The 24,758-nt window shown below is 42.7% G+C and overlaps 2 protein-coding genes across 3 annotated transcripts; both read right to left on the bottom strand.

The window, feature by feature from the left end:
- Positions 1-2,128: 2,128 nt before the first annotated feature.
- LOC120019928 (perforin-1-like) lies at positions 2,129-13,240 on the bottom strand. Its single transcript, XM_038963342.1, has 6 exons — positions 12,869-13,240; positions 12,564-12,758; positions 10,033-10,249; positions 8,632-8,930; positions 7,396-7,571; positions 2,129-2,717 (listed from the first exon to the last, which is right to left on the bottom strand). Exons 1-4 carry the CDS (start codon positions 13,213-13,215, stop codon positions 8,682-8,684), a joined length of 1,008 nt encoding a protein of 335 aa, XP_038819270.1. The 5' UTR covers positions 13,216-13,240; the 3' UTR covers positions 2,129-2,717; positions 7,396-7,571; positions 8,632-8,681.
- A 2,835-nt stretch (positions 13,241-16,075) lies between these two features.
- Positions 16,076-24,650, bottom strand: LOC120019882 (peptidyl-prolyl cis-trans isomerase NIMA-interacting 1-like). Of its 2 annotated transcripts, XM_038963297.1 has the most exons (5): positions 24,294-24,630; positions 23,133-23,195; positions 20,786-20,920; positions 18,072-18,182; positions 16,076-16,224 (listed from the first exon to the last, which is right to left on the bottom strand). In XM_038963297.1, the coding sequence occupies exons 1-5, from the start codon at positions 24,355-24,357 to the stop codon at positions 16,115-16,117; spliced, it is 483 nt and encodes a 160-aa protein (XP_038819225.1). In that variant the 5' UTR covers positions 24,358-24,630; the 3' UTR covers positions 16,076-16,114. The 2 variants fall into 2 exon arrangements, with proteins under 2 accessions (XP_038819225.1, XP_038819231.1); XM_038963303.1 differs by lacking the exon at positions 23,133-23,195 and having other exon boundaries at positions 24,294-24,650.
- Between the last annotated feature and the right edge of the window lie 108 nt (positions 24,651-24,758).

The following is a 24,758-nucleotide window of genomic DNA, read 5'->3' as shown; positions in this document are numbered from 1 at the left end:
AATGTAACAAAATGTGGAAAAAGTCCAGGGGTCTGAATACTTTCGAATGCACCATAACCCCGCTGCCACCATGGGGCACTCTGTTCACAAGGTTGACATCAGCAAACTGCTCGCCCACACAACACCATATACTTGGTCTGCAGTTGAGGCTGTTTGGACGTACTGCCAAATTCTCTAAAACAACGTTATGTTAGATAAATTAACATTCAATTCTCAAAACTGCACATGATAGAGTGGCCTTTTAAGTGTAATGATCATGCTGTTTAATCAGATTCTTGATTATTAAAGGCCCACTGCAGTCAAAATTCTGTTTTTCTGTGCTTTATATGATATTGTACAGTAGCAGATGAAATTAACACTAAGGTTTCCAAGGTGAAAATCGGTGAATTGGTTAATAGACCAATAACAAAGAGTTCCAACCTCTCTGACAATAATAGCTAGTTTTCAGTTTTTCCAAGTATGAATCTGCTATTCAAAGTGTTTCTATGGGCTAATAGCAGTATAGCCAAATTCAATGTTTCATCATTTAATTTTTTTTTTTTAATACATGATATTGATATAAAAATGGCTGCATTAAACCTTTAACGTGTAAACAGAGCGTCAGGACTATTGTACTATTGTGGTTGCAGCATCATGTTATGGGTAAGCTTTGTTAGGATCAAAATAAATGTGAAAGGAGCAAAGCCCATCTTAAAAGTTCTCGGGAAAACCCGCCTCAGTCTTGTGAAAACCTAAGCCTGGGACAGAGTTTTATTTTCAGCGAGACAGTTCCACAAATGTTATTGCCAAAGAAACACCAGAATGGCTTTCCAAGAGGTGTTGAGTGTTCCTGAGTGGTCTAGAATTTCATTGTACCCTGCGACTACATCTGAAAACCAGTGACTAATAAACTAATCTAATCTAAAGATCTGTTTGAAAATCAAAGAAAAGGTTTAAATATCGCTGTCCGACAATGATCCCAAACCAAATGTACTGAGCCTGAGCAATTTGGACAAAGACGATGGACAAACACTATATATACAAAAGTATGTGGACACCCTTTCAAATTAGTGGATTTGGCTATTTCAGCCACACCCGTTGCTGGCAGGTGTATAAAATCGAACACAGAGCCATGCAATTGCCATAGACAAACAGCAGTAGAATGGCCTTACTGAAGAGCTCAGTGACTTTCAACGTGGCACCATCATAGGATGCCTCCTTTCCAACAAGTCAGTTTGTCAAATTTCTGCCCTGCTAGAGCTGCCCCAGTCAACTGAAAGTGCTGTTATTGTGAAGTGGAAATGTCTAGGAGCAACAACGGCTCAGCCGTGGAAAGCCTTCGCAGCAGATCGGAGGCTGTTGAAGCAGCAAAGGGGGAGGGGGGGACCAACTCCATATTAATGCCCATGATTTTGGAATGAGATTTACATTTTACATTTAAGTCATTTAGCAGACGCTCTTATCCAGAGCGACTTACAAGTACATACATTCATACTTTTTTTTGCACTGGTCCCCCATGGGAATCGAACCCACAACCCTGGCGTTGCAAGCGCCATGCTCTACCAACTGAGCCACACGGGACCGAGATGTTGGATGAGCAGGTGTTCATATACTTTTGGTCATGTTGTCTATGTTCCCTTAAGAGTTGTGCAAAGTAGGTAGAATCTTAATGAAAATGAATCACAGCTGTAATTCCCACCAAGTAAAATGTTTTAAAAAGTTGAAAGGGATGTAGACTTTCTATAGGCCCAGTATGTAAAAAATATTGGTAGCTTGAGGTTTCAATGTGAGGTATTAGTCATGTAAAATGAAATCAGTTTAGGTCACACACACAAGCTTTGGTGTGAATAATCACGTGTTAATGTTTTATTTGTTAAAAAGAGAGAAAGCCCTGAAACATGCAGAAAACCTCTCCCTTGAAACTATATGACATACAGAATATCAACAGTATAGTACCTATTTAGTTGAATGACATACAGAATATCAACAGTATAGTACCTATTTAGTTGAATGACATACAGAATATCAACAACGATAGAGTACCTATTTAGTTGAATGATATACAGAATATCAATCAACAGTATAGTCCCTATTTAGTTGAATGATATACAGAATATCAATCAACAGTATAGTCCCTATTTAGTTGAATGATATACAGAATATCAAATCAACAGTATAGTCCCTATTTAGTTGAATGACAGAGTCAGTTGAATCCTATATACCACCTGATTATACATGACAGATGAAGACATGAAGAGATGTAAATGAATGACCATAGAGCTGAACTGTGGCTGGAAAAGCTAGAGAAGAGATGCAGACTCTTACTGTAGCCTAACGAGTAGAGACAGTACCGAGACTATTCCATACTACAGGAGTCTATGTCAAACCAAGGAGCCAATGAGCTCAATGCCCTATCCAGGTGTCACTACCCAGAGGTGGAAGGCTTGTAGGTTTCACACTGGTCCCCGGTCAGGTGTGGGTCACAGGTGAGACTGTAGGTGAATTGGATGCCTCCCCAGCTGGCCCCACACTCCTCTCTGTGTGTCCCCTGCTGGAGGACGATGGTACAGCCACCCAGTAGGTCATCGCTGATCATGTCTTGATCCCAGGCCTCCACCTTTAGCGCCAGGTTTGTGTCCACGCGCCCCATGTTAAAGGCAGTGTTCCACACAGGATTGTAAGATTTGATCACAGGGGTTTGTTTGGGCGGAGATGTGCCGTATTGGACCACAGCATACCTGTAGCAAGTAGAGAAATGGGGAGTTGGAACCAAAATGGAGAGAAATACAGGGGATTGCTCTGGGTAATTAAAACTTCTTCAGGATTGGTGAGTCCCCTGCGGGACGGTTGAGCTAACGTAGGCTAATGCGATTAGCATGAGGTTGTAAGTAACAAGAAAATTTCCCAGGACATAGACATGTCTGATATTGGCAGAAAGCTTAATTTCTTGTTAATCTAACTGCACTGTCCAATTTACAGTAGCTATTACAGTGAAATAATACCATGCTATTTTTTGAGGAGAGTGGACAGTTTTGAACATGAAAAGTTATTAACCTTTAACGAGTCACCAACCCGGATCCGGGATCACCCCCCACTCCCCCCCCACTGAGTAGCATAGCTAGCATAGCGTCACAAGTAAATTGTAGCATCTAAATATCATTAAATCACAAGTCCAAGACACCAGATGAAAGATACAGATCTTGTGAATAAAGCCACCATTTCAGATTTTTAAAATGTTTTACAGGGAAGACACAATATGTAAATCTATTAGCTAACCACGTTAGCATAAGACACAATTTTTTTACTCCAACAGTTTTTTCCTGCGTCAGTAGCTATCACTAATTCGACTAAATAAAAATATATATAGCCACTAACCAAGAAACAACTTCATAAGATGACAGTCTGATAACATATTTATGGTATAGCATAGTTTTTTTTTGAAAAATGTGCATTTTTCAGGTATAAATCACAGTTCTACATTGCAGCTGCAATCTGAAATAGTGCTGACGCAGCCAGAACAATTACAGAGACCAACGTCATATAACTAATTACTTATCTTAAAACATTTCAGAAAAATACACAGCGTACAGATATTGAAAGCCCAACATCTGGTGAATCCAAACAATATTTCAGATTTATTAAATGTTTTATAGCGAAAACAAAATGTAGCGCTAAATTAGCATAGCCACGCCAGCCAGAACCAGCTGGGCGCCCCCGACCAGTTCACATGCACGACAGATATATGAAATAACATCGTAAATTGGGTCTTACTATTGCTGATCTTTCATCAGAATGTTGATCAATGTGTCCTTAGTCCTGATGAGTCGTTCAATCCATTCATAATGGCAACTTTCCCTCTTCATTTAGCATATGTACTGGTCGACTGGCCAAAGTAAAAAAAGTCACAGAACGGAACACGGCAAAACTCCCGAAAAAATTCAAATAATCTGATTAAACTATATTGAAAAAACATACATTAAGATGATATGGTCACATGTATCAAACAAACTTCGAGACGGAGATAGTTTTCATCCGTAACGGCAGCAAAACAGTAGACAATCGCACCTCCAAATAGCGCGAATCAGAGAACCGGAAGTTGTCGGTCACGCCAAAGAAATAGGTCTTATTTCACGTCAGTACAAGGTAAACAAAAAATTTCTCCTCTGACGTCCTCTTGACACCCAGAGGAAGACGAATGAAGTGTGTTTCGGGTCATAGGTGGCGTGACCATATATAGGCAGAGCGTTGAAGCGAGCATACACATCTTGCATTCTTCTTCTTGGTCAGGGAAAGTGCTGTCAAATGACTTCTGTTTAACTCAGAGACAAAATTGAAACGGTTTTAGAAACTATAGATTGTTTTCTATCCAATGGTATTAATTATATGCATATAGTAAGAGCAATAATTGAATAAGAGGCAGTTTAATCTGTAGAGGAAATTATGCTAATGCGAAAACAGCACCCCCTATAGTGGCAAGATTAATAAACAAATTAGGCACATTTGGGCAGTCTTGATACAACATTTTGAACAGAAATGCAATGGTTAATTGGATCAGTCTAAAACTTTGCACATACACTTCTGCCATCTAGTGGCCATCTAAATTGCACCTGGGCTGGAATAATACATTGTGGCCTTTCTCTTGCATTTCAAACATGATGGTACAAAAAAATATTTAAAAAACTTATTTTTTTCTTTGTATTATCTTTTACCAGATCTATTGTGTTATATTCTCCTACATTCCTTTCACATTTCCACAAACTTCAAAGTGTTTCCTTTCAAAACGAATATGCATATCCTTGCTACAGGCAGTTAGATTTGGGTATGTCATTTTAGGCGAAAATTTAAAAAAAGGGGCCAATCCTTTTAATTACTTTTCAATTACCATGACATGCCACAAGAGGGTGGTCCGACCTTATAAACTGTAGCTCCTGGCTACAGGATCAGGCTGGAGAACTGCAGAAACTGGCCTGTCACTAAAAGTGTCCTGTCACTAAAACTAGCCTGTTACTAAAAGTGGCCTGTCACTAAAACTAGCCTGTCACTAAAACTAGCCTGTTACTAAAAGTGGCCTGTCACTAAAACTAGCCTGTTACTAAAAGTGGCCTGTCACTAAAAGTGGCCTGTCACTAAAAGTGGCCTGTTACTAAAAGTGTCCTGTCACTAAAACTAGCCTGTTACTAAAAGTGTCCTGTCACTAAAACTAGCCTGTTACTAAAAGTGGCCTGTCACTAAAACTAGCCTGTCACAAAGGTGTCCTGTTACTAAAAGTGTCCTGTCACTAAAACTAGCCTGTCACTAAAACTAGCCTGTTACTAAAAGTGGCCTGTCACTAAAACTAGCCTGTCACTAAAACTAGCCTGTTACTAAAAGTGGCCTGTCACTAAAACTAGCCTGTCATAAAGGTGTCCTGTCACTAAAAGTGGCCTGTGACTAAAATTAGCCTGTCACTAAAAATGGCCTGTAACTAAAATTAGCCTGTCACTAAAAGTGCACTGCCATAAAAGTGGACTGTCAATAAAACTAGCCTGTCACCAAAAGTGGCCTGTCACTAAAAGTGGCCTGTCACTAAAACTAGCCTGTCACTAAAAGTGGCCTGTCACTAAAAGTGGCCTGTCACTAAAAGTGACCTACGATAAAAGTGGCCTGTCACTAAAACTAGCCTGTTACTAAAAGTTGCCTGCCATAAAAATGGCCTGTCACTAAAACTAGCCTGTCACTAAAACTAGCCTGTTACTAAAAGTGGCCTGTCACTAAAACTAGCCTGTCACTAAAAGTGGCCTGTCACTAAAAGTGGCCTGTCAATAAAACTAGCCTGTCACTAAAAGTGGCCTGTCACTAAAAGTGGCCTGTCACTAAAACTAGCCTGTTACTAAAAGTTGCCTGCCATAAAACTGGCCTGTCACTAAAACTAGCCTGTCACTAAAAATAGCCTGTCACTAAAACTAGCCTGTCACTAAAAGTGGCCTGTAACTAAAATTAGCCTGTCACTAAAAGTGGCTTGTCACTAAAAGTGGCCTGTCACTAAAACTAGCCTGTTACTAAAAGTTGCCTGCCATAAAACTGGCCTGTCACTAAAACTAGCCTGTCACTAAAACTAGCCTGTCACTAAAAGTGGCCTGTCAATAAAACTAGCCTGTCACTAAAAGTGGCCTGTCACTAAAACTGGCCTGTCACTAAAACTAGCTTGTCACTAAAACTAGCCTGTCACTAAAAGTAGCCTGTCACTAAAAGTGGCCTGTCACTAAAACTAGCCTGTCACTAAAACTAGCCTGTCACTAAAAGTGTCCTGTCACTAAAACTAGCCTGTCACTAAAAGTGGCCTGTCACTAAAACTAGCCTGTCACTAAAACTAGCCTGTCACTAAAACTAGCCTGTCACTAAAACTAGCCTGTCACTAAAAGTGGCCTGTCAATAAAACTAGCTAATGCTATCATCATCTACTTGTTGTGGTGAATCCCAGCCACATACAACTCTCTTCTCTTCCTTTCCTCTTTTTCTAGCTCTCTTTCCTTTCCTAGCTTCCTTTCCTGTGTTTGCCACGGCCAGTAGACGGTGAGGGTCAGGGTTTTAGTAAGGATTGGTCATAAAAAAATTAAAAAATAAATGAATTTTTGACAACATTTGTTTGTCCTTTCCGGTTTATTGAGAAACCATTGAAAGTAGATGGCCTTTTTCAGTTTACTTCCTGCATTGACTGACTTCAATTTGAATTGACCCCAACTATGGTTTTAGTGAGGGGACACTTTTAGTGACAGGCTACGGATCTGCAGCTGGATGCATCTCAATCCTGGGGCCACCCCAGCTGGGGTGAGTCCTAAATGGCACATTATTCTCTACATAGTGTATAAAGGAGCGTAGTATAGGGAAAAGCATGACATTTAGATCTTCACACCAATACAACACTCTCACCCCTGATTCAGCCACACCTTTAATCCAGTCCAACACTCTCACACCTGATTCAGCCACACCTTTAATCCAGTCCAACACTCTCACACCTGATTCAGCCACACCTTTAATCCAGTACAACACTCTCACACCTGATTCAGCCACACCTTTAATCCAGTCCAACACTCTCACACCTGATTCAGCCACACCTTTAATCCAGCCCAACACTCTCACACCTGATTCAGCCACACATTTACACAGCCCAACACTCACACCTGATTCAGCCACACCTTTAATCCACTCTCACACCTGATTCAGCCACACCTTTAATCCAGTCAAAAGATTTACACACCTGATTCAGCCACACCTTTAATCCAGCCCAACACTCTCACACCTGATTCAGCCACACCTTTAATCCAGCCCAACACTCTCACACCTGATTCAGCCACACCTTTAATCCAGTCCAACACTCTCACACCTGATTGAGTTAGTTGACAAATGTGCTGGCTAAGGCACAGTAACATAACCTACGAATGAGTGACTCCAGAAAACCAGTCTCCTGCCAGACCCCAGGCTTTGTCCACCGTCACTTCCAGTGTTCCCTTCGAGGACTCTTTGAGGCAGCAGTTTGGGTCACGGCTCCCACAGGACAGTTCTCCGGTGCTCTTCGGGAGGGCATTCTCCTTCAGGTAATCTAGGACAGCCTCCTTTGTATTTTGAACAAAATGTTAACATATTAATTGACATATAACATATAACAACCCCATTTTAGGTTTTATTCATGTAGTCTATGACAAGAATCTCCAATCTCTAGAACAGAACAAAACAAAATAGAACAGAAGAAAACAAATTAGAACAGAACACAATAGAACACAATAGAACACAATAGAACAGAACAGCACTGAATAGAATATAACAGAAAATAATATAAAAGAACAGAACACAATAGAATAGAACAGCATATAACAGAATAGAACAGAATATCAGAACAGAATATAACAGAATAGAATATAACAAAACATAATAGATTAGCCTTGATGTACATCATGTACAGTACCAGTCAAAAGTTTGGACACACCTACTCATTCAACGGTTCTTCTTTATTTTTACTATTTTCTACAATGTATGATAATAGTCAAGACATCAAAACTATGAAATAACACATAGAATCGTGATTTATTAAGAATTCAAGACACACTTAACCAACATGGCTACCACAGCATTCTGCAGCGAAACACCATCCCATCAGGTTTGCGTTTAGTGGGACTATCATTTGTTTTTCAACAGGACAATGACATAACACACCTCCAGGCTGTATAAGGGCTATTTGACCATGAAGGAGAGTGATGGAGTGCTGCATCAGATGACCTGGCCTCCACAATCACCCAACCTCAACCCAATTGAGATGGTTTGGGATGAGCTGGACCACAGAGTGAAGGAAAAGCAGCCAACAAGTGCTCAGCATATGTGGGAACTCCTTCAAGACTATTGGAAAAGCATTCCAGGTGAAGCTGGTTGAGAGAATGCCAAGAGTGTGCAAAGCTGTCATCAAGGCAAAGGGTGGCTACATTGAAGAATTTCAAATATATTTGGATATGTTTAATACTTCTTTGGTTACCACATGACTCCATATGTGTTATTTCATAGTTTTGATGTCTTCACTATTATTCTACAATGTAGAAAATATTAAAAATAAAGAAAAACCCTGGAATGAGTAGGTGTGTCCAAACTTTTGACTAGTACTGTATATCAACAACAAAAGATCACCTTCACTCTCTCCCGGACCCTCTTGTCACGTATGAGCACGTGCAGAGGCCTCAGAGAATAGGAGATGGCGTCAGGGTGCTCATCCAACTACGGAACCCCACTGAGTCATTACGGTTGAGTGACAGCTCCCCCAGCCAACCGGAGCCTCCCACCACCTTGGTGTGGTGGCTGAGGAAGCTAGAGCTGTCGGAGGTCTTCGAGTCACGGTTGTCCAGAACTTTGGAGCAACTTTGGACGCTAGGGGAAACTTTACTTCTCCCCAGGCCCACATCAAGACCTGTGGACAAGCAGGATTCCACCTGAGGAAGTGATGTTCTGAATGTTAACCAATGCTATGTAACTGAACCAATGCTATGTAACTGAACCAATGCTATGTAACTGAACCAATGCTATGTAACTGAACCAATGCTATGTAACTGAACCAATGCTATGTAACTGAACCAATGCTATGTAACTGAACCAATGCTATGTAACTGAACCAATGCTATGTAACTGAACCAATGCTATGTAACTGAACCAATGCTATGTAACTGAACCAATGCTATGTAACTGAACCAATGCTATGTAACTGAACCAATGCTATGTAACTGAACCAACGCTATGTAACTGAACCAACGCTATGTAACTGAACCAACGCTATGTAACAGAACCAACGCTTTGTAACAGAACCAACGCTATGTAACTGAACCAACTGAACCAATGCTACGTAACTGAACCGATGCTACGTAACTGAACCAATGCTACGTAACTGAACCGATGCTACGTAACTGAACCAATGCTATGTAACTGAACCAATGCTATGTAACTGAACCAATGCTACGTAACTGAACCAATGCTATGTAACTGAACCAACTGAACCAATGCTATGTAACTGAACCAATGCTATGTAACTGAACCAATGCTATGTAACTGAACCAACTGAACCAATGCTATGTAACTGAACCAATGCTATGTAACTGATAACTGAACCAATGCTATGTAACTGATAACTGAACCAATGCTATGTAACTGATAACTGAACCAATGCTATTTAACTGAACCAATGCTATGTAACTGAACCAATGCTATTTAACTGAACCAATGCTATGTAACTGAACCAATGCTATGTAACTGAACCAATGCTATGTAACTGAACCAATGCTATGTAACTGAACCAATGCTATGTAACTGAACCAATGCTATTTAACTGAACCAATGCTATTTAACTGAACCAATGCTATTTAACTGAACCAATGCTATTTAACTGAACCAATGCTATTTAACTGAACCAATGCTATGTAACTGAACCAATGCATATAATTACAATCCAAATACTTGTCATGGATGGAGAAATGGAATGCTTAAAGGCGCTAAAATGGCGTCATTTCCAAAACACTCTAAATATAAAAAATTATTGAGGACCTGGTTTGTAGAGAGGCCACTGTGTGAAGCCTGACAGGTGCGTATTGCTGTGGTCATCGTCAGCCGGCCTCCCAGGTCAACCTGGCGGATGTAGTGAGTCCCATAGGTGTCTATGAGCCGGCGGTACTGGGCCTTAGAGGTCTCAGAGTATGAGTCCAGACGATCAATGTCCTTACGGAACTCATCGCTGAGAGTTGGAGTGTTTGGCGTGCGATAACTGGAACACAGGAGAGTGTTCAATCAATCAATCAATCAATCAATCAAGAAGGCATTCCAAGTTGGAGTCTAGTATGTTGCAGACTGTCGATCTGACTTCAGATTCTCTGGCTACTTAGACTGCGTTTCCACAGGCTTATGCCCAGTTCTTTGTTCTTTTTCATTCAGGAAAATGACCCTTCTAGTTATTTATATATTATAATACTGTAAGCCTTCTAAGTTGCGGGTGGATCTCCTCCTACAATTTTGCACCGATTTATTTAATTTTAGGTTTAAAAGAAGCGTGTCGTCCTCTTACATGGTACTGTCAACTTTACAGTGAGTGTACAAAACATTGTATGTACAAAACACAAGGTGTTCCACCTTCCTAATATTGAGTTGCACCCCTCTTTGACCTCAGAACAGCCTCAGTTTGTCGGGGCATGGACTCTACAAGGTGTTCCACCTTCCTAATATTGAGTTGCACCCCTCTTTGACCTCAGAACAGCCTCAGTTTGTCGGGGCATGGACTCTACAAGGTGTTCCACCTTCCTAATATTGAGTTGCACCCCTCTTTGACCTCAGAACAGCCTCAGTTTGTCGGGGCATGGACTCTACAAGGTGTTCCACCTTCCTAATATTGAGTTGCACCCCTCTTTGACCTCAGAACAGCCTCAGTTTGTCGGGGTATGGACTCTACAAGGTGTCGAAAGCGTTCCACAGGGACGCTGGCCCATGTTGACTCCAATGCCTCCTACAGGCATGTCCGTTTGGCTGTATGTCCTTTGGGTGGTGGACCATTTTTGATACACACAGAAAACTGTTGAGAGTGAAAAACCCAGCAGTGTTGCAGTTCTTGACACAAACCGGTGCGCCTGGTACCTACTTGCCTGAATGGTAAACATACACAATCCATGTCTCAATTGTCTCAAGGCTTAAAAATCCTTCCTTTACCTGTCTCCTCCCCTTCATATACACTGATTGAAGTGGATTTAACAAGTGACATCAATAAGGGATCATAACTTTCACCTGTATGGTCAGTCATGGAAAGAAAAGGTGTTCCTAATGTATTGAATATTCCATGTGTTCGGTTTATTTTCCTAGTTTTTGTGTTTTGTAATGTCCTGTATCCCTAGGATACCATGGTGTCACAATGTAAATGATGGAAGCATTTCTAGGTCAATTTAGAATTTGTAGAATGACTACATTACCCATAATGCTCATTGACTTTCCAAATTACCATGGCAATTATGCGTCACAATAGTAATATTAATATTCAACAATCGACTCAAATTAGCTGCATTTAACTTCGTTTTAGTTGTTTTCTATTGATATTTCTCTGTAAATATCCAATAAAAATGATTCCAGCTGATTCATGATTTCCACTGGCTGAGAAAAGCTCCGGACTCGACACATTCATTACTATGGGACAGCTGGAGATCGAATTTCAATATTGAAACAATGTTGCAAATGCCAGAGAGACAGACAGCAAAGTTTATCACCCATGAGGGCCACTAGATCATTTGGGCTAGTATTAATGAATTACAAGGGTAACTAGTATTAATGAATTACAAGGGTAACTAGTATTAATGAATTACAAGGGTAACTAGTATTAATGAATTACAAGGGTAACTAGCAGGAACTGACATTTATTGATCTAGCGAATGGGTTTTGAGTTTCCACTTCCTCAGATGGTGATTAGCCCCAAGTGAATTAGCCAATGTGATATTTGTACACAAAATCGATGTCAGCAAATGAATCACTATCAATCAAAATAAACCTGCAATTCTGGAGTCCTATTTTGACAGTAAAATTCTAGCAACAATAGCCTAATTGTCAACCACTGGTTTAGGTGTTGCACATCACCATATATTTATCATGCATTCATGTCAGATGAAACAACTTATTTATTGAATCATACCATCTCAATCGCACTGTGATCGACTTCATAATATTACTACAAATGTTTTCTATTGCGTGACGCCATTACACAATGTTCAATGAGACCAAGTCATGGGCTGGTGCAGTGGCACAGCGGAGAAAGATCTTCTGGAGCTTTTCCTGTTTTAAACATGTATGGATAACACGGGATCATGGTAGGCCTATCACAACATTGAGAGAGAAAGCAGGTGCCATGACAACACAGGAAAGAGAGTTTTTTTAAATGCTCCGGAGTTGAGAAAATTACTATAGAGCAGATAAAAACATTGCTGATTTGTAGGAGGGGGGAATTGCATTGAATCAAATTATTGATTTCCAATGATTTACCACTCGTAAGGGCAGGCTACCATTAGTTATTATTATTATTGTTATTTTTTTTTTATTATTATTATTACCTGTAGTGGCGGCAGCGGAGAATCTGCGAAAAGAAGGAGTAGCGGTTGTCTCTGGTCTTCTTCTTGGCAAATCTGGTTATATCTGACTGCGACCCTCCCATCTCTATGCCAACAGATACCCCATTCTCCAGACCCAGATCCAGATCCACCTTCCAGTCTTTAGAGTTCTCGTTGGCAGTAGCCTCTGCCAAGTTACTGGAGAGGAGAAGAGAAGAGAAGAGAAGAGGAGTTTCCTGTCCAAATAGGAACATTTCCATCAAGTAAACACAACGTTTTCCAAAGCAGTCAGAAACCATCCTACTCACCTGACAGAGGCATGAGAGTGGCTGGAGATATCCTCAGTACAGTGGCTGTAGGGCCTCCAGTCTACAACAGACAGGGGTATTTTCTGCAGCTCGTTCCCCTGTAGGGGGTTACTACACAGTGTACAGGTTTTATTGGGGGACAGGTAGGTCTTCAGGTCGATCAGGTAGGCCCCTTTACGTTTCAGGGTCACCACGTCAAACCCCTCCCCTGCCAGGTTGTGACCGGGGACGAAGGGGGCGGAGTCACACTGGGATTGGCTGGCAGTACGACAGGTGAGGGCGGAGTCCAGGTGAAAAAGGAGAAGGAGGAGAGGAAGGGAGAAGAGGGGAGGGGCTGGGAAGGTCATGACTGAACTAGAGGGAGGGAGGAGAGGGAGGAGAGAGAGAGAGAAAATGGAGGACAGAGTATGAGAGAGAGATAGAGAGAGCGAGAGAGAGAGAGAGAGAGAGAGAGGAGAATGAAAGGCAAAGAGAGAAAGCGTTTAAACTCACCTCAACACAAACCTAGAAATACATTTCACACGAATTGCAAAACTGCAATAAATGACAAATTATTAAATGACAAATAAATGATTTTCCCTAAGCCCTAAACCTAACCTAACCCTAACCCTAGCTCCTAACCCTAAAACTAACCCTAGCTCCTAACCCTACACCTAACCCTAAACCTAACTCTAGCTCCTAACCCTAAAACTAACTCTAGCTCAGGTCACACCTCACCACCCATATTAACCAGGTCACACCTCACCCCCCATATTAACCAGGTCACACCTCACCACCCATATTAAACAGGTCACACCTCACCCCCCATATTAACCAGGTCACACCTCACCACCCATATTAACCAGGTCACACCTCACCACCCATATTAAACAGGTCACACCTCACCCCCCATATTAATCAGGTCACACCTCACCACCCATATTAAACAGGTCACACCTCACTCTCCATATTAACCAGGTCACACCTCACCACCCATATTAAACAGGTCACACCTCACCCCCCATATTAACCAGGTCACACCTCACCCCCCATATTGACCAGGTCACACCTCACCCCCCATATTGGTCAGGTCACACCTCACCCCCCATATTGGTCAGGTCACACCACACCTCACCCATATTGGTCAGGTCACACCACACCACCCATATTGATCAGGTCACACCTCACCACCCATATTGACCAGGTCACACCTCACCACCCATATTGACCAGGTCACACCTCACCACCCATATTGACCAGGTCACACCTCACCACCCATATTGATCAGGTCACACCTCACCACCCATATTGATCAGGTCACACCTCACCACCCATATTGACCAGGTCACACCTCACCACCCATACTGATCAGGTCACACCTCACCACCCATATTGACCAGGTCACACCTCACCACCCATATTAATCAGGTCACACCTCACCACACTAACACAAATGCAGCAAACATACAGTATCTCAAAGGCCATTAAAAGGACGGTGATCAGTGTTTAGGGGAAATGGGCCGTTTAATACAAACTGTAATGCAACGTTTATTGAACGGTCATGCAACGTTTATAAACTTGTCATGCAACGTTTATAAACTTGTCATGCAACGTTTATAAACTTGTCATGCAACGTTTATAAACTGTCATGCAACGTTTATTGAACTGCCATGCAACGTTTATTGAACTGCCATGCAACATTTATTGAACTGTCATGCAACGTTTATTAACTGTCATGCAACGTTTATTAACTGTCATGCAACGTTTATTAACTGTCATGCAACGTTTATTAACTGTCATGCAACGTTTATTAACTGTCACGCAACGTTTATTAACTGTTATGCAACGTTTATTAACTGTCATGCAACGTTTATTAACTGTCCTGCAACGTTTATTAACTGTCCTGCAACGTTTATTAACTGTCCTGCAACGTTTATTAACTGTCCTGCAACGTTTATTAACTGTCCTGCAACGTTTATTAACTGTCCTGCAACGTTTATTAACTGTCATGCAACGTTTATTAACTGTCATGCAACGTTTATTAACTGTCATGCAACGTTTATTAACTGTCATGCAACGTTTATTAACTGTCATGCAACGTTTATTAACTGTCATGCAACGTTTATTAACTGTCATGCAACGTTTATTGAACTGTCATGCAACGTTTATTGAACTGAACACACAGTAGCAGCATCAGACAGACACCCAACAAAATAAAAGTCCAGACAGGTTTACAAAATAAGAGTCCTTTAATGGTGGGAGATGAACAGATCATATGAAGTACCTCTTAGCAGATTCAAGCTTACAAAAACCCTTCCCCACATGCATACTGGGTATTGTAGTTCCTTGGAACATAGGAGATACAGTGAAGCAGTAAATGGAATGGGGTGGAGACTACAAACATGGCAGACAGTGGCCTGTGCCCTGACTATTTTACCACCTAAGGGATGTTGGTAGCCGTTTAAATAATCCCATGAGTCAGCCTTCTACATGTCGGTCTCCTATGAGAGAGTATGGGCCACTGGTCTACCACTAACCATCTGACATGTTATCACTGAGAGAATAATGCCTTGGCAAACAGAGAGGGGACACTATAAAGTAGGGGGAGGAGGGGTAATGGTCCATGTGAACACACACACACACTCGTTCGCTCAGTCAGTCAGTCCCTACAGGGCTCTTATTTTCACACACACAACGATGTAGCCATGGCAACAGGTACAAGGGATAAGGGGTGTTGATGGTGTAAAGTTGCATATAGAACAGAACGGTGGGTGGGGTGGGGGGTATTTGAGGTGGAAGGGATGGCTTCTAAGGGGAGTAGGGAGGACAAGAGGGGGGGTGGGAGGTAGGAGGGGTGGAGGAGGTATTCAGGGGGTGACGGGGGTATTCAGGGGTGACGGGGGTATTCAGGGGGAGACGGGGGTATTCAGGGGGAGACGGGGGTATTCAGGGGGAGACGGGGGTATTCAGGGGGAGACAGGGGTATTCAGGGGGAGACGGGGGTGTTCAGGGGGTATTCAGGGGGAGATGGGGGTATTCAGGGGGAGACAGGGGTATTCAGGGGGAGACGGGGGTGTTCAGGGGGTATTCAGGGGGAGATGGGGGTATTCAGGGGGAGATGGGGTATTCAGGGGGAGATGGGGGTATTCAGGGGGAGATGGGGGTATTCAGGGGAGATGGGGGTATTCAGGGGGAGATGGGGGTATTCAGGGGGAGATGGGGGTATTCAGGGGGAGATGGGGGTATTCAAGGGGTCAGAGCTTGTCTCTATCCCGTGCGGAGGATGACGTGAACTCCAGAATCGGTGAACACCGGACCACTCATGTCTCCCACCTTCAGAGCAAAGGACGCATCCTCAAACGGCTTCTGCATCTGACCTGAAACACACAAACTCTTCTATCACAACTAAAACAGGAAATACCTGGAAAACATGACTTTGTGCCGGTCTGTGATTGCATGCTTGTGCGTGAGACTGGATAGTATATTTTCCATTTGACCGTGTGTGTGTGTGTGTGTGTGTGTATAGTATATTTTCCATTTGACCGTGTGTGTGTGTATAGTATATTTTCCATTTGACCGTGTGTGTGTGTGTGTATAGTATATTTTCCATTTGACCGTGTGTGTGTGTGTGTATAGTATATTTTCCATTTGACCGTGTGTGTGTGTGTGTGTGTGTATAGTATATTTTCCATTTGACCGTGTGTGTGTGTGTATAGTATATTTTCAATTTGACCGTGTGTGTGTGTGTGTGTATAGTATATTTTCCATTTGACCGTGTGTGTGTGTGTGTGTGTGTGTGTATATAGTATATTTTCCATTTGACCGTGTGTGTGTGTGTGTGTGTATAGTATATTTTCCATTTGACCGTGTGTGTGTGTGTGTGTGTATAGTATATTTTCCATTTGACCGTGTGTGTGTGTGTGTATAGTATATTTTCCATTTGACCGAGTGTGTGTGTGTGTGTGTGTGTGTATAGTACATTTTCCATTTGACCGTGTGTGTGTGTATAGTATATTTTCCATTTGACCGTGTGTGTGTGTGTATAGTATATTTTCCATTTGACCGTGTGTGTGTGTGTATAGTATATTTTCCATTTGACCGTGTGTGTGTGTGTGTGTATAGTATATTTTCCATTTGACCGTGTGTGTGTGTGTGTATAGTATATTTTCCATTTGACCGTGTGTGTGTGTGTGTGTGTGTGTATAGTATATTTTCCATTTGACCATGTGTGTGTGTGTGTGTATAGTATATTTTCCATTTGACCGTGTGTGTGTGTGTGTGTGTGTGTATAGTATATTTTCCATTTGACCGTGTGTGTGTGTGTGTATAGTATATTTTCCATTTGACCGTGTGTGTGTGTGTGTATAGTATATTTTCCATTTGACCGTGTGTGTGTGTATAGTATATTTTCCATTTGACCGTGTGTGTGTGTGTGTATAGTATATTTTCCATTTGACCGTGTGTGTGTGTGTATAGTATATTTTCCATTTGACCGTGTGTGTGTGTGTATAGTATATTTTCCATTTGACCGTGTGTGTGTGTGTGTATAGTATATTTTCCATTTGACCGTGTGTGTGTGTGTGTATAGTATATTTTCCATTTGACCGTGTGTGTGTGTGTGTATAGTATATTTTCCATTTGACCGTGTGTGTGTGTGTGTATAGTATATTTTCCATTTGACCGTGTGTGTGTGTGTGTGTATAGTATATTTTCCATCTGACCGTGTGTGTCTGTGTGTGTGTGTATAGTATATTTTCCATCTGACCGTGTGTGTCTGTGTGTGTGTGTGTGTATAGTATATTTTCCATTTGACAGTGTGTGTGTGTGTGTGTGTGTATAGTATATTTTCCATTTGACAGTGTGTGTGTGTATAGAATATTTTCCATTTGACCATGTGTGTGTGTGTGTGTATAGTATATTTTCCATTTGACCGTGTGTGTGTGTGTGTGTGTGTGTGTGTGTGTATAGTATATTTTCCATTTGACCGTGTGTGTGTGTGTGTGTGTGTGTGTGTGTGTGTGTGTGTGTATAGTATATTTTCCATTTGACCGCGCGTGTGTGTGTGTGTATAGTATATTTTCCATTTGACCGCGTGTGTGTGTGTATAGTATATTTTCCATTTGACCGCGTGTGTGTGTGTGTGTGTGTGTATGTGTATAGTTTCCATTTGACCGCGTGTGTGTGTGTGTGTGTGTGTGTGTGTGTGTGTGTGTGTGTGTGTTACCTCTGCCGAACAGTCCCAGGTCTCCTCCGTTGCGTGCGGAGCTGCAGTCACTGAACTGAGAGGCCAGAGCCTCAAACTCCTCCTCTCCTGACTGCATCTGCTCTATGTACTCTACAACATGTTAAATACACACCATGTTATATAACACTTACACTACAACATGTTAACACATACACACACTGCAACATGTTAATAACACATTTACACGCATGCCAACATGTTAACAAACACACAGTGCAACATGTTAATAACACACACTGCAACATGTTAATAACACACACAGTGCAACATGTTAATAACACACACTGCAACATGTTAATAACACACACACTGCAACATGTTAATAACACACACACTGCAACATGTTAACAAACACACACACTGCAACATGTTAACAAACACACACACTGCAACATGTTAACAAACACACAGTGCAACATGTTAATAACACACACTGCAACACCATCTCTCTCAACACACAGATACATGCACATATATTTATACGTATATATTCCATTCCTTTACTTAGATCTGTGTGTATAAGGTCATTGTTGGGAATTGTTAGATATTACTTGTTAGATATTGCTGCACTGTCGGAACTAGAAGCACAAGCATTTCGCTACACTCACAATAACATCTGCTAACCATGTGTATGTGACCAATAACATCTGCTAACCATGTGTATGTGACCAATAACATCTGCTAACCATGTGTATGTGACCAATAACATCTGCTAACCGTGTGCATGTGACCAATAACATCTGCTAACCATGTGTATGTGACCAATAACATCTGCTAACCGTGTGCATGTGACCAATAACATCTGCTAACCCTGTGTATGTGACCAATAACATCTGCTAACCCTGTGTATGTGACCAATAACATCTGCTAACCCTGTGTATGTGACCAATAACATCTGCTAACCCTGTGTATGTGACCAATAACATCTGCTAACCGTGTGTATGTGACCAATAACATCTGCTAACCCTGTGTATGTGACCAATAACATCTGCTAACCATGTGTATGTGACCAATAACATCTGCTAACCGTGTGCATGTGACCAATAACATCTGCTAACCCTGTGTATGTGACCAATAACATCTGCTAACCCTGTGTATGTGACCAATAACATCTGCTAACCCTGTGTATGTGACCAATAACATCTGCTAACCGTGTGTATGTGACCAATAACATCTGCTAACCCTGTGTATGTGACCAATAACATCTGCTAACCCTGTGTATGTGACCAATAACATCTGCTAACCCTGTGTATGTGACCAATAACATCTGCTAACCCTGTGTATGTGACCAATAACATCTGCTAACCCTGTGTATGACCAATAACATCTGCTAACCCTGTGTATGTGACCAATAACATCTGCTAACCCTGTGTATGTGACCAATAACATCTGCTGAACACTGTGTATGTGACCAATAACATCTACTAACCATGTGTATGTGACCAATAACATCTGCTAACCATGTGTATGTGACCAATAACATCTACTAACCATGTGTATGTGACCAATAACATCTACTAACCATGTGTATGTGACCAATAACATCTACTAACCATGTGTATGTGACCATTAACATCTGCTAACCATGTGCATGTGACCAATAACATCTACTAACCGTGTCTATGTGACCAATAACATCTACTAACCGTGTCTATGTGACCAATAACATCTACTAACCCTGTGTATGTGACCAATAACATCTACTAACCCTGTGTATGTGACCAATAACATCTGCTATGTGACCAATAACATCTGCTAACCATGTGTATGTGACCAATAACATCTGCTAACCATGTGTATGTGACCAATAACATCTGCTAACCATGTGTATGTGACCAATAACATCTGCTAACCATGTGTATGTGACCAATAACATCTGCTATGTGACCAATAACATCTGCTAACCATGTGTATGTGACCAATAACATCTGCTAACCATGTGTATGTGACCAATAACATCTGCTAACCATGTGTATGTGACCAATAACATCTGCTAACCCTGTGTATGTGACCATTAACATCTGATAACCATGTGTATGTGACCAATAACATCTGATAACCATGTGTATGTGACCATTAACATCTGATAACCATGTGTATGTGACCATTAACATCTGATAACCATGTGTATGTGACCAATAACATCTGATAACCATGTGTATGTGACCAATAACATCTGATAACCATGTGAATGTGACCAATAACATCTGATAACCATGTGTATGTGACCAATAACATCTGATAACCATGTGTATGTGACCAATAACATCTGATAACCATGTGTATGTGACCATTAACATCTACTAACCGTGTGTATGTGACCAATAACATCTGATAACCATGTGTATGTGACCAATAACATCTACTAACCATGTGTATGTGACCAATAACATCTGCTAACCATGTGTATGTGACCAATAACATCTGCTAACCGTGTGTATGTGACCAATAACATCTGCTAACCCTGTGTATGTGACCAATAACATCTGCTAACCATGTGTATGTGACCAATAACATCTGCTAACCATGTGTATGTGACCAATAACATCTGATAACCATGTGTATGTGACCAATAACATCTGATTTAACATGCACATAGTTTATCAAACCGTCTCACACCATCTCTCTCAACACAGAGACAGTCAAATGTTTGATTAAATGTTGTCACACCAACTCGTTCCCCAGCTACTCACTCTGTATGAGGTCGAGGGCCTCGTCTTTGGAGCGTGTGATGTTCTCCTCCCTCCAGGAGGACGGGCGACGCGATTGGCTGTGCTTCACCAGGAGGTGGGAACAACGCACCTTGTCTGGCTCGCCACTCCCATCACCTACAATTCAATACAACTTTATTGTCCCCTCCCGTCACAACTTTATTGTCCCCTCCCATCCCCTACAACACAAAACAATTTATTGTCCACTTCCCTCACGAACAATACAACTTCATTGTGCATATGATGCTACAACAAACAGTCTTCTTCTCATCCCCCCAAACAGCAGCACACTTCACACACAGTAGAGGAGCAGCACACTTCACACACAGTAGAGAGGAGCAGCACACTTCACACACAGTAGAGGGGCAGCACACTTCACACACAGTAGAGGAGCAGCACACTTCACACACAGTAGAGGAGCAGCACACTTCACACACAGTAGAGAGGAGCAGCACACTTCACACACAGTAGAGGGGCAGCACACTTCACACACAGTAGAGGGGCAGCACACTTCACACACAGTAGAGGGGCAGCACACTTCACACACAGTAGAGAGGAGCAGCACACTTCACACACAGTAGAGGGGCAGCACACTTCACACACAGTAGAGTAGCAGCACACTTCACACACAGTAGAGAGGAGCACACTTCACACACAGTAGAGGTGCAGCACACTTCACACACAGTAGAGGTGCAGCACACTTCACACACAGTAGAGGAGCAGCACATTTCACACACAGTAGAGGGGCAGCACACTTCACACACAGTAGAGAGGGGCAGCACACTTCACACACAGTAGAGGAGCAGCACACTTCACACACAGTAGAGGAGCAGCACACTTCACACACAGTAGAGAGGAGCAGCACACTTCACACACAGTAGAGGGGCAGCACACTTCACACACAGTAGAGGGGCAGCACACTTCACACACAGTAGAGGGGCAGCACACTTCACACACAGTAGAGAGGAGCAGCACACTTCACACACAGTAGAGGGGCAGCACACTTCACACACAGTAGAGTAGCAGCACACTTCACACACAGTAGAGAGGAGCACACTTCACACACAGTAGAGGTGCAGCACACTTCACACACAGTAGAGGTGCAGCACACTTCACACACAGTAGAGGTGCAGCACACTTCACACACAGTAGAGGAGCAGCACATTTCACACACAGTAGAGGGGCAGCACACTTCACACACAGTAGAGAGGGGCAGCACACTTCACACACAGTAGAGAGGGGCAGCACACTTCACACACAGTAGAGAGGGGCAGCACACTTCACACACAGTAGAGAGGGGCAGCACACTTCACACACAGTAGAGAGGGGCACACTTCACACACAGTAGAGAGGAGCACACGTCACAGAGTAGAGAGGGGCAGCACACGTCACACACAGTAGAGAGGAGCAGCACACTTCACACACAGTAGAGGAGCAGCACACGTCACACACAGTAGAGAGGAGCAGCACACTTCACACACAGTAGAGTAGCAGCACACTTCACACACAGTAGAGAGGAGCAGCACACTTCACACACAGTAGAGAGGAGCAGCACACTTCACACAGTAGAGAGGGGCAGCACACTTCACACACAGTAGAGAGGGGCAGCACAATTCACACACAGTAGAGGAGCAGCACACTTCACACACAGTAGAGGGGCAGCACAATTCACACACAGTAGAGGAGCAGCACACTTCACACACAGTAGAGGGGCACACTTCACACACAGTAGAGAGGGGCAGCACACTTCACACACAGTAGAGAGGAGCAGCACACTTCACACACAGTAGAGAGGAGCAGCACACTTCACACACAGTAGAGAGGAGCAGCACACTTCACACACAGTAGAGAGGAGTAGCACACTTCACACACAGTAGAGAGGAGCAGCACACTTCACACACAGTAGAGAGGAGCAGCACACGTCACACACAGTAGAGAGGAGCAGCACACTTCACACACAGTAGAGAGGAGCAGCACATTTCACACACAGTAGAGAGGAGCAGCACACTTCACACACAGTAGAGAGGAGCAGCACACTTCACACACAGTAGAGAGGAGCAGCACACTTCACACACAGTAGAGAGGAGCAGCACACTTCACACACAGTAGAGAGGAGCAGCACACGTCACACACAGTAGAGAGGAGCAGCACACTTCACACACAGTAGAGCAGCACAGGGTCAAACCAGAGTGCAGCGCCCCTGGATGGAGAGCATGTTGTTGGGTTAAGGGCCAGCACCCCCCCAGATCAGTTTTACAGTGCCCCACCAGGGATTCTAACCGTGACCTTTCAGCTACAGGTCCATCCCCTTAGCTGCTGGGCGACCTACCTGACCCCACAGGACGCTCCCACTGGCTGGCATTGGTGATGTGGTTAAAGTAGTACACTCTACCTAGGAAAGGGAGGAGGATGGGGGGAGGAGGGAGAAAGAGGATGGGGAGGAGGGTGGGAGAGAGGGGGGAGGAAGAGAGGGGGGGGTGGGGGAGAAGGGAGGGAGAGAGGGAAAGAGGACGGGAAGGGAGAGAAAGAGGATGGGGGAGGGAAAGAAAGAGGTAGGGGAGGGAGAGAAAGGACGGGGAGGGAGAGGGAGAAAGAGGACAGGAGTAGGGGAAGAGAGAGGAGAGGTGTTGGTTTGGGGGATGAGAAAGAGGGAGGCGATGCTACAACTAAAGTCTACTGAAGCTTCCTTTCCTTCATGTGCATTAATCTACACAGATAAAAGCATTAATCTACACAGATAAAAGCATTAAACTACACAGATAAAAGCAATAAATCTACACAGATAAAAGCATTAATCTATACAGAAAAAAGCATCTTGCTTTAGTCGTGGAATGGACAGAACTAATCTCAGTTAGTCGTCTTCACCAACTTTTAATGATATTGTGCTGAAGGCGTTGAGAAAATAGATATTTAACTTCTGCTCACTGGGCAGGCGCCTGCCATCCTAACACAGGTGTCGGAATGGTCCCAAGACGCGGGACAAAATTACGTCATTGTTATGGGCCTTGTTATTTTCTGCTACTTCGCGAGCTGGGTGTGAAATGAATGAATATGAATGACGACACCCCATACAATAGTCTATCTTCCAATACACATGTCCCTAAAAATAGTTTGATAATGAAATAAGTTACTGTCCAATGCAGTTGAACATTCGTCAAAACATGCATGCGCCGTTGCTAGTTTAGCTAGCTAGCTTGCTGGGTTAGACATGATGGTAATGACTGGCTAACGTTAGCCAACTAAACAACACCAGATGATAGCTTTTGATACACGCACTAGTCAAACGAATAACCATCAAACACAATTCACAAATAAACATGCGGCACCACCTAACGACGCAACAACCTAACTAGCTAAGTAATTTAGCTAAGCCGCTAACGCTAGCATTTGGGTTCGTTCGGTACAATCGTTTGCTATGCAAGTGGTTTGTGCACCAGCGACAAATTGTTCTGGACTGGGATGATATAACTAGTTAACGCTCTCTACCTACTCGAACTGCGGCTCATCCGCTTTTCCCACCCGGACGGCAGCTTCTCGTCCTCGGCGTCTGCCATTTTCCCTGCTTGCTTTCAAAACTGTGCAAGTCACTCCTCTTTTCCTCTCGTGGCTCGTAGAATGCGGCTGTAGGGAAAACCGTCTGCTGGTGATTCTGTTGTTGCACCTTCCGTCCGCCAGGTGTCAAAGAGCCATGTTTAGAATGTTCTTCACTTTTCTAGAAGATTTGCTTTTACATAAGTGTGTTTTTTGTTGTTGTTGCATTAGACCTATTTCTCATGATAAACTACATTGGCTTAATCGAATGGTATGTTGATGTCATTTCGGCGGTTTATTCCGTTGATCTACTGTAAAATACCCTTATAGACTGATCTGACCGCATTTGTTATTTCATTGCAACTATTCGCAGCATTTCTGGTCGATTTACGGCATAGATGAATATTGCAGTGCCCGCCTTCTC

This window comes from Salvelinus namaycush, chromosome 2 (genome assembly GCF_016432855.1).
Source record: "Salvelinus namaycush isolate Seneca chromosome 2, SaNama_1.0, whole genome shotgun sequence".
NCBI lineage: Eukaryota > Metazoa > Chordata > Actinopteri > Salmoniformes > Salmonidae > Salvelinus > Salvelinus namaycush.
The sequence above is the reverse complement of the archived record's forward strand: the minus strand, read 5'-3'. Positions and strand labels throughout refer to the sequence as shown.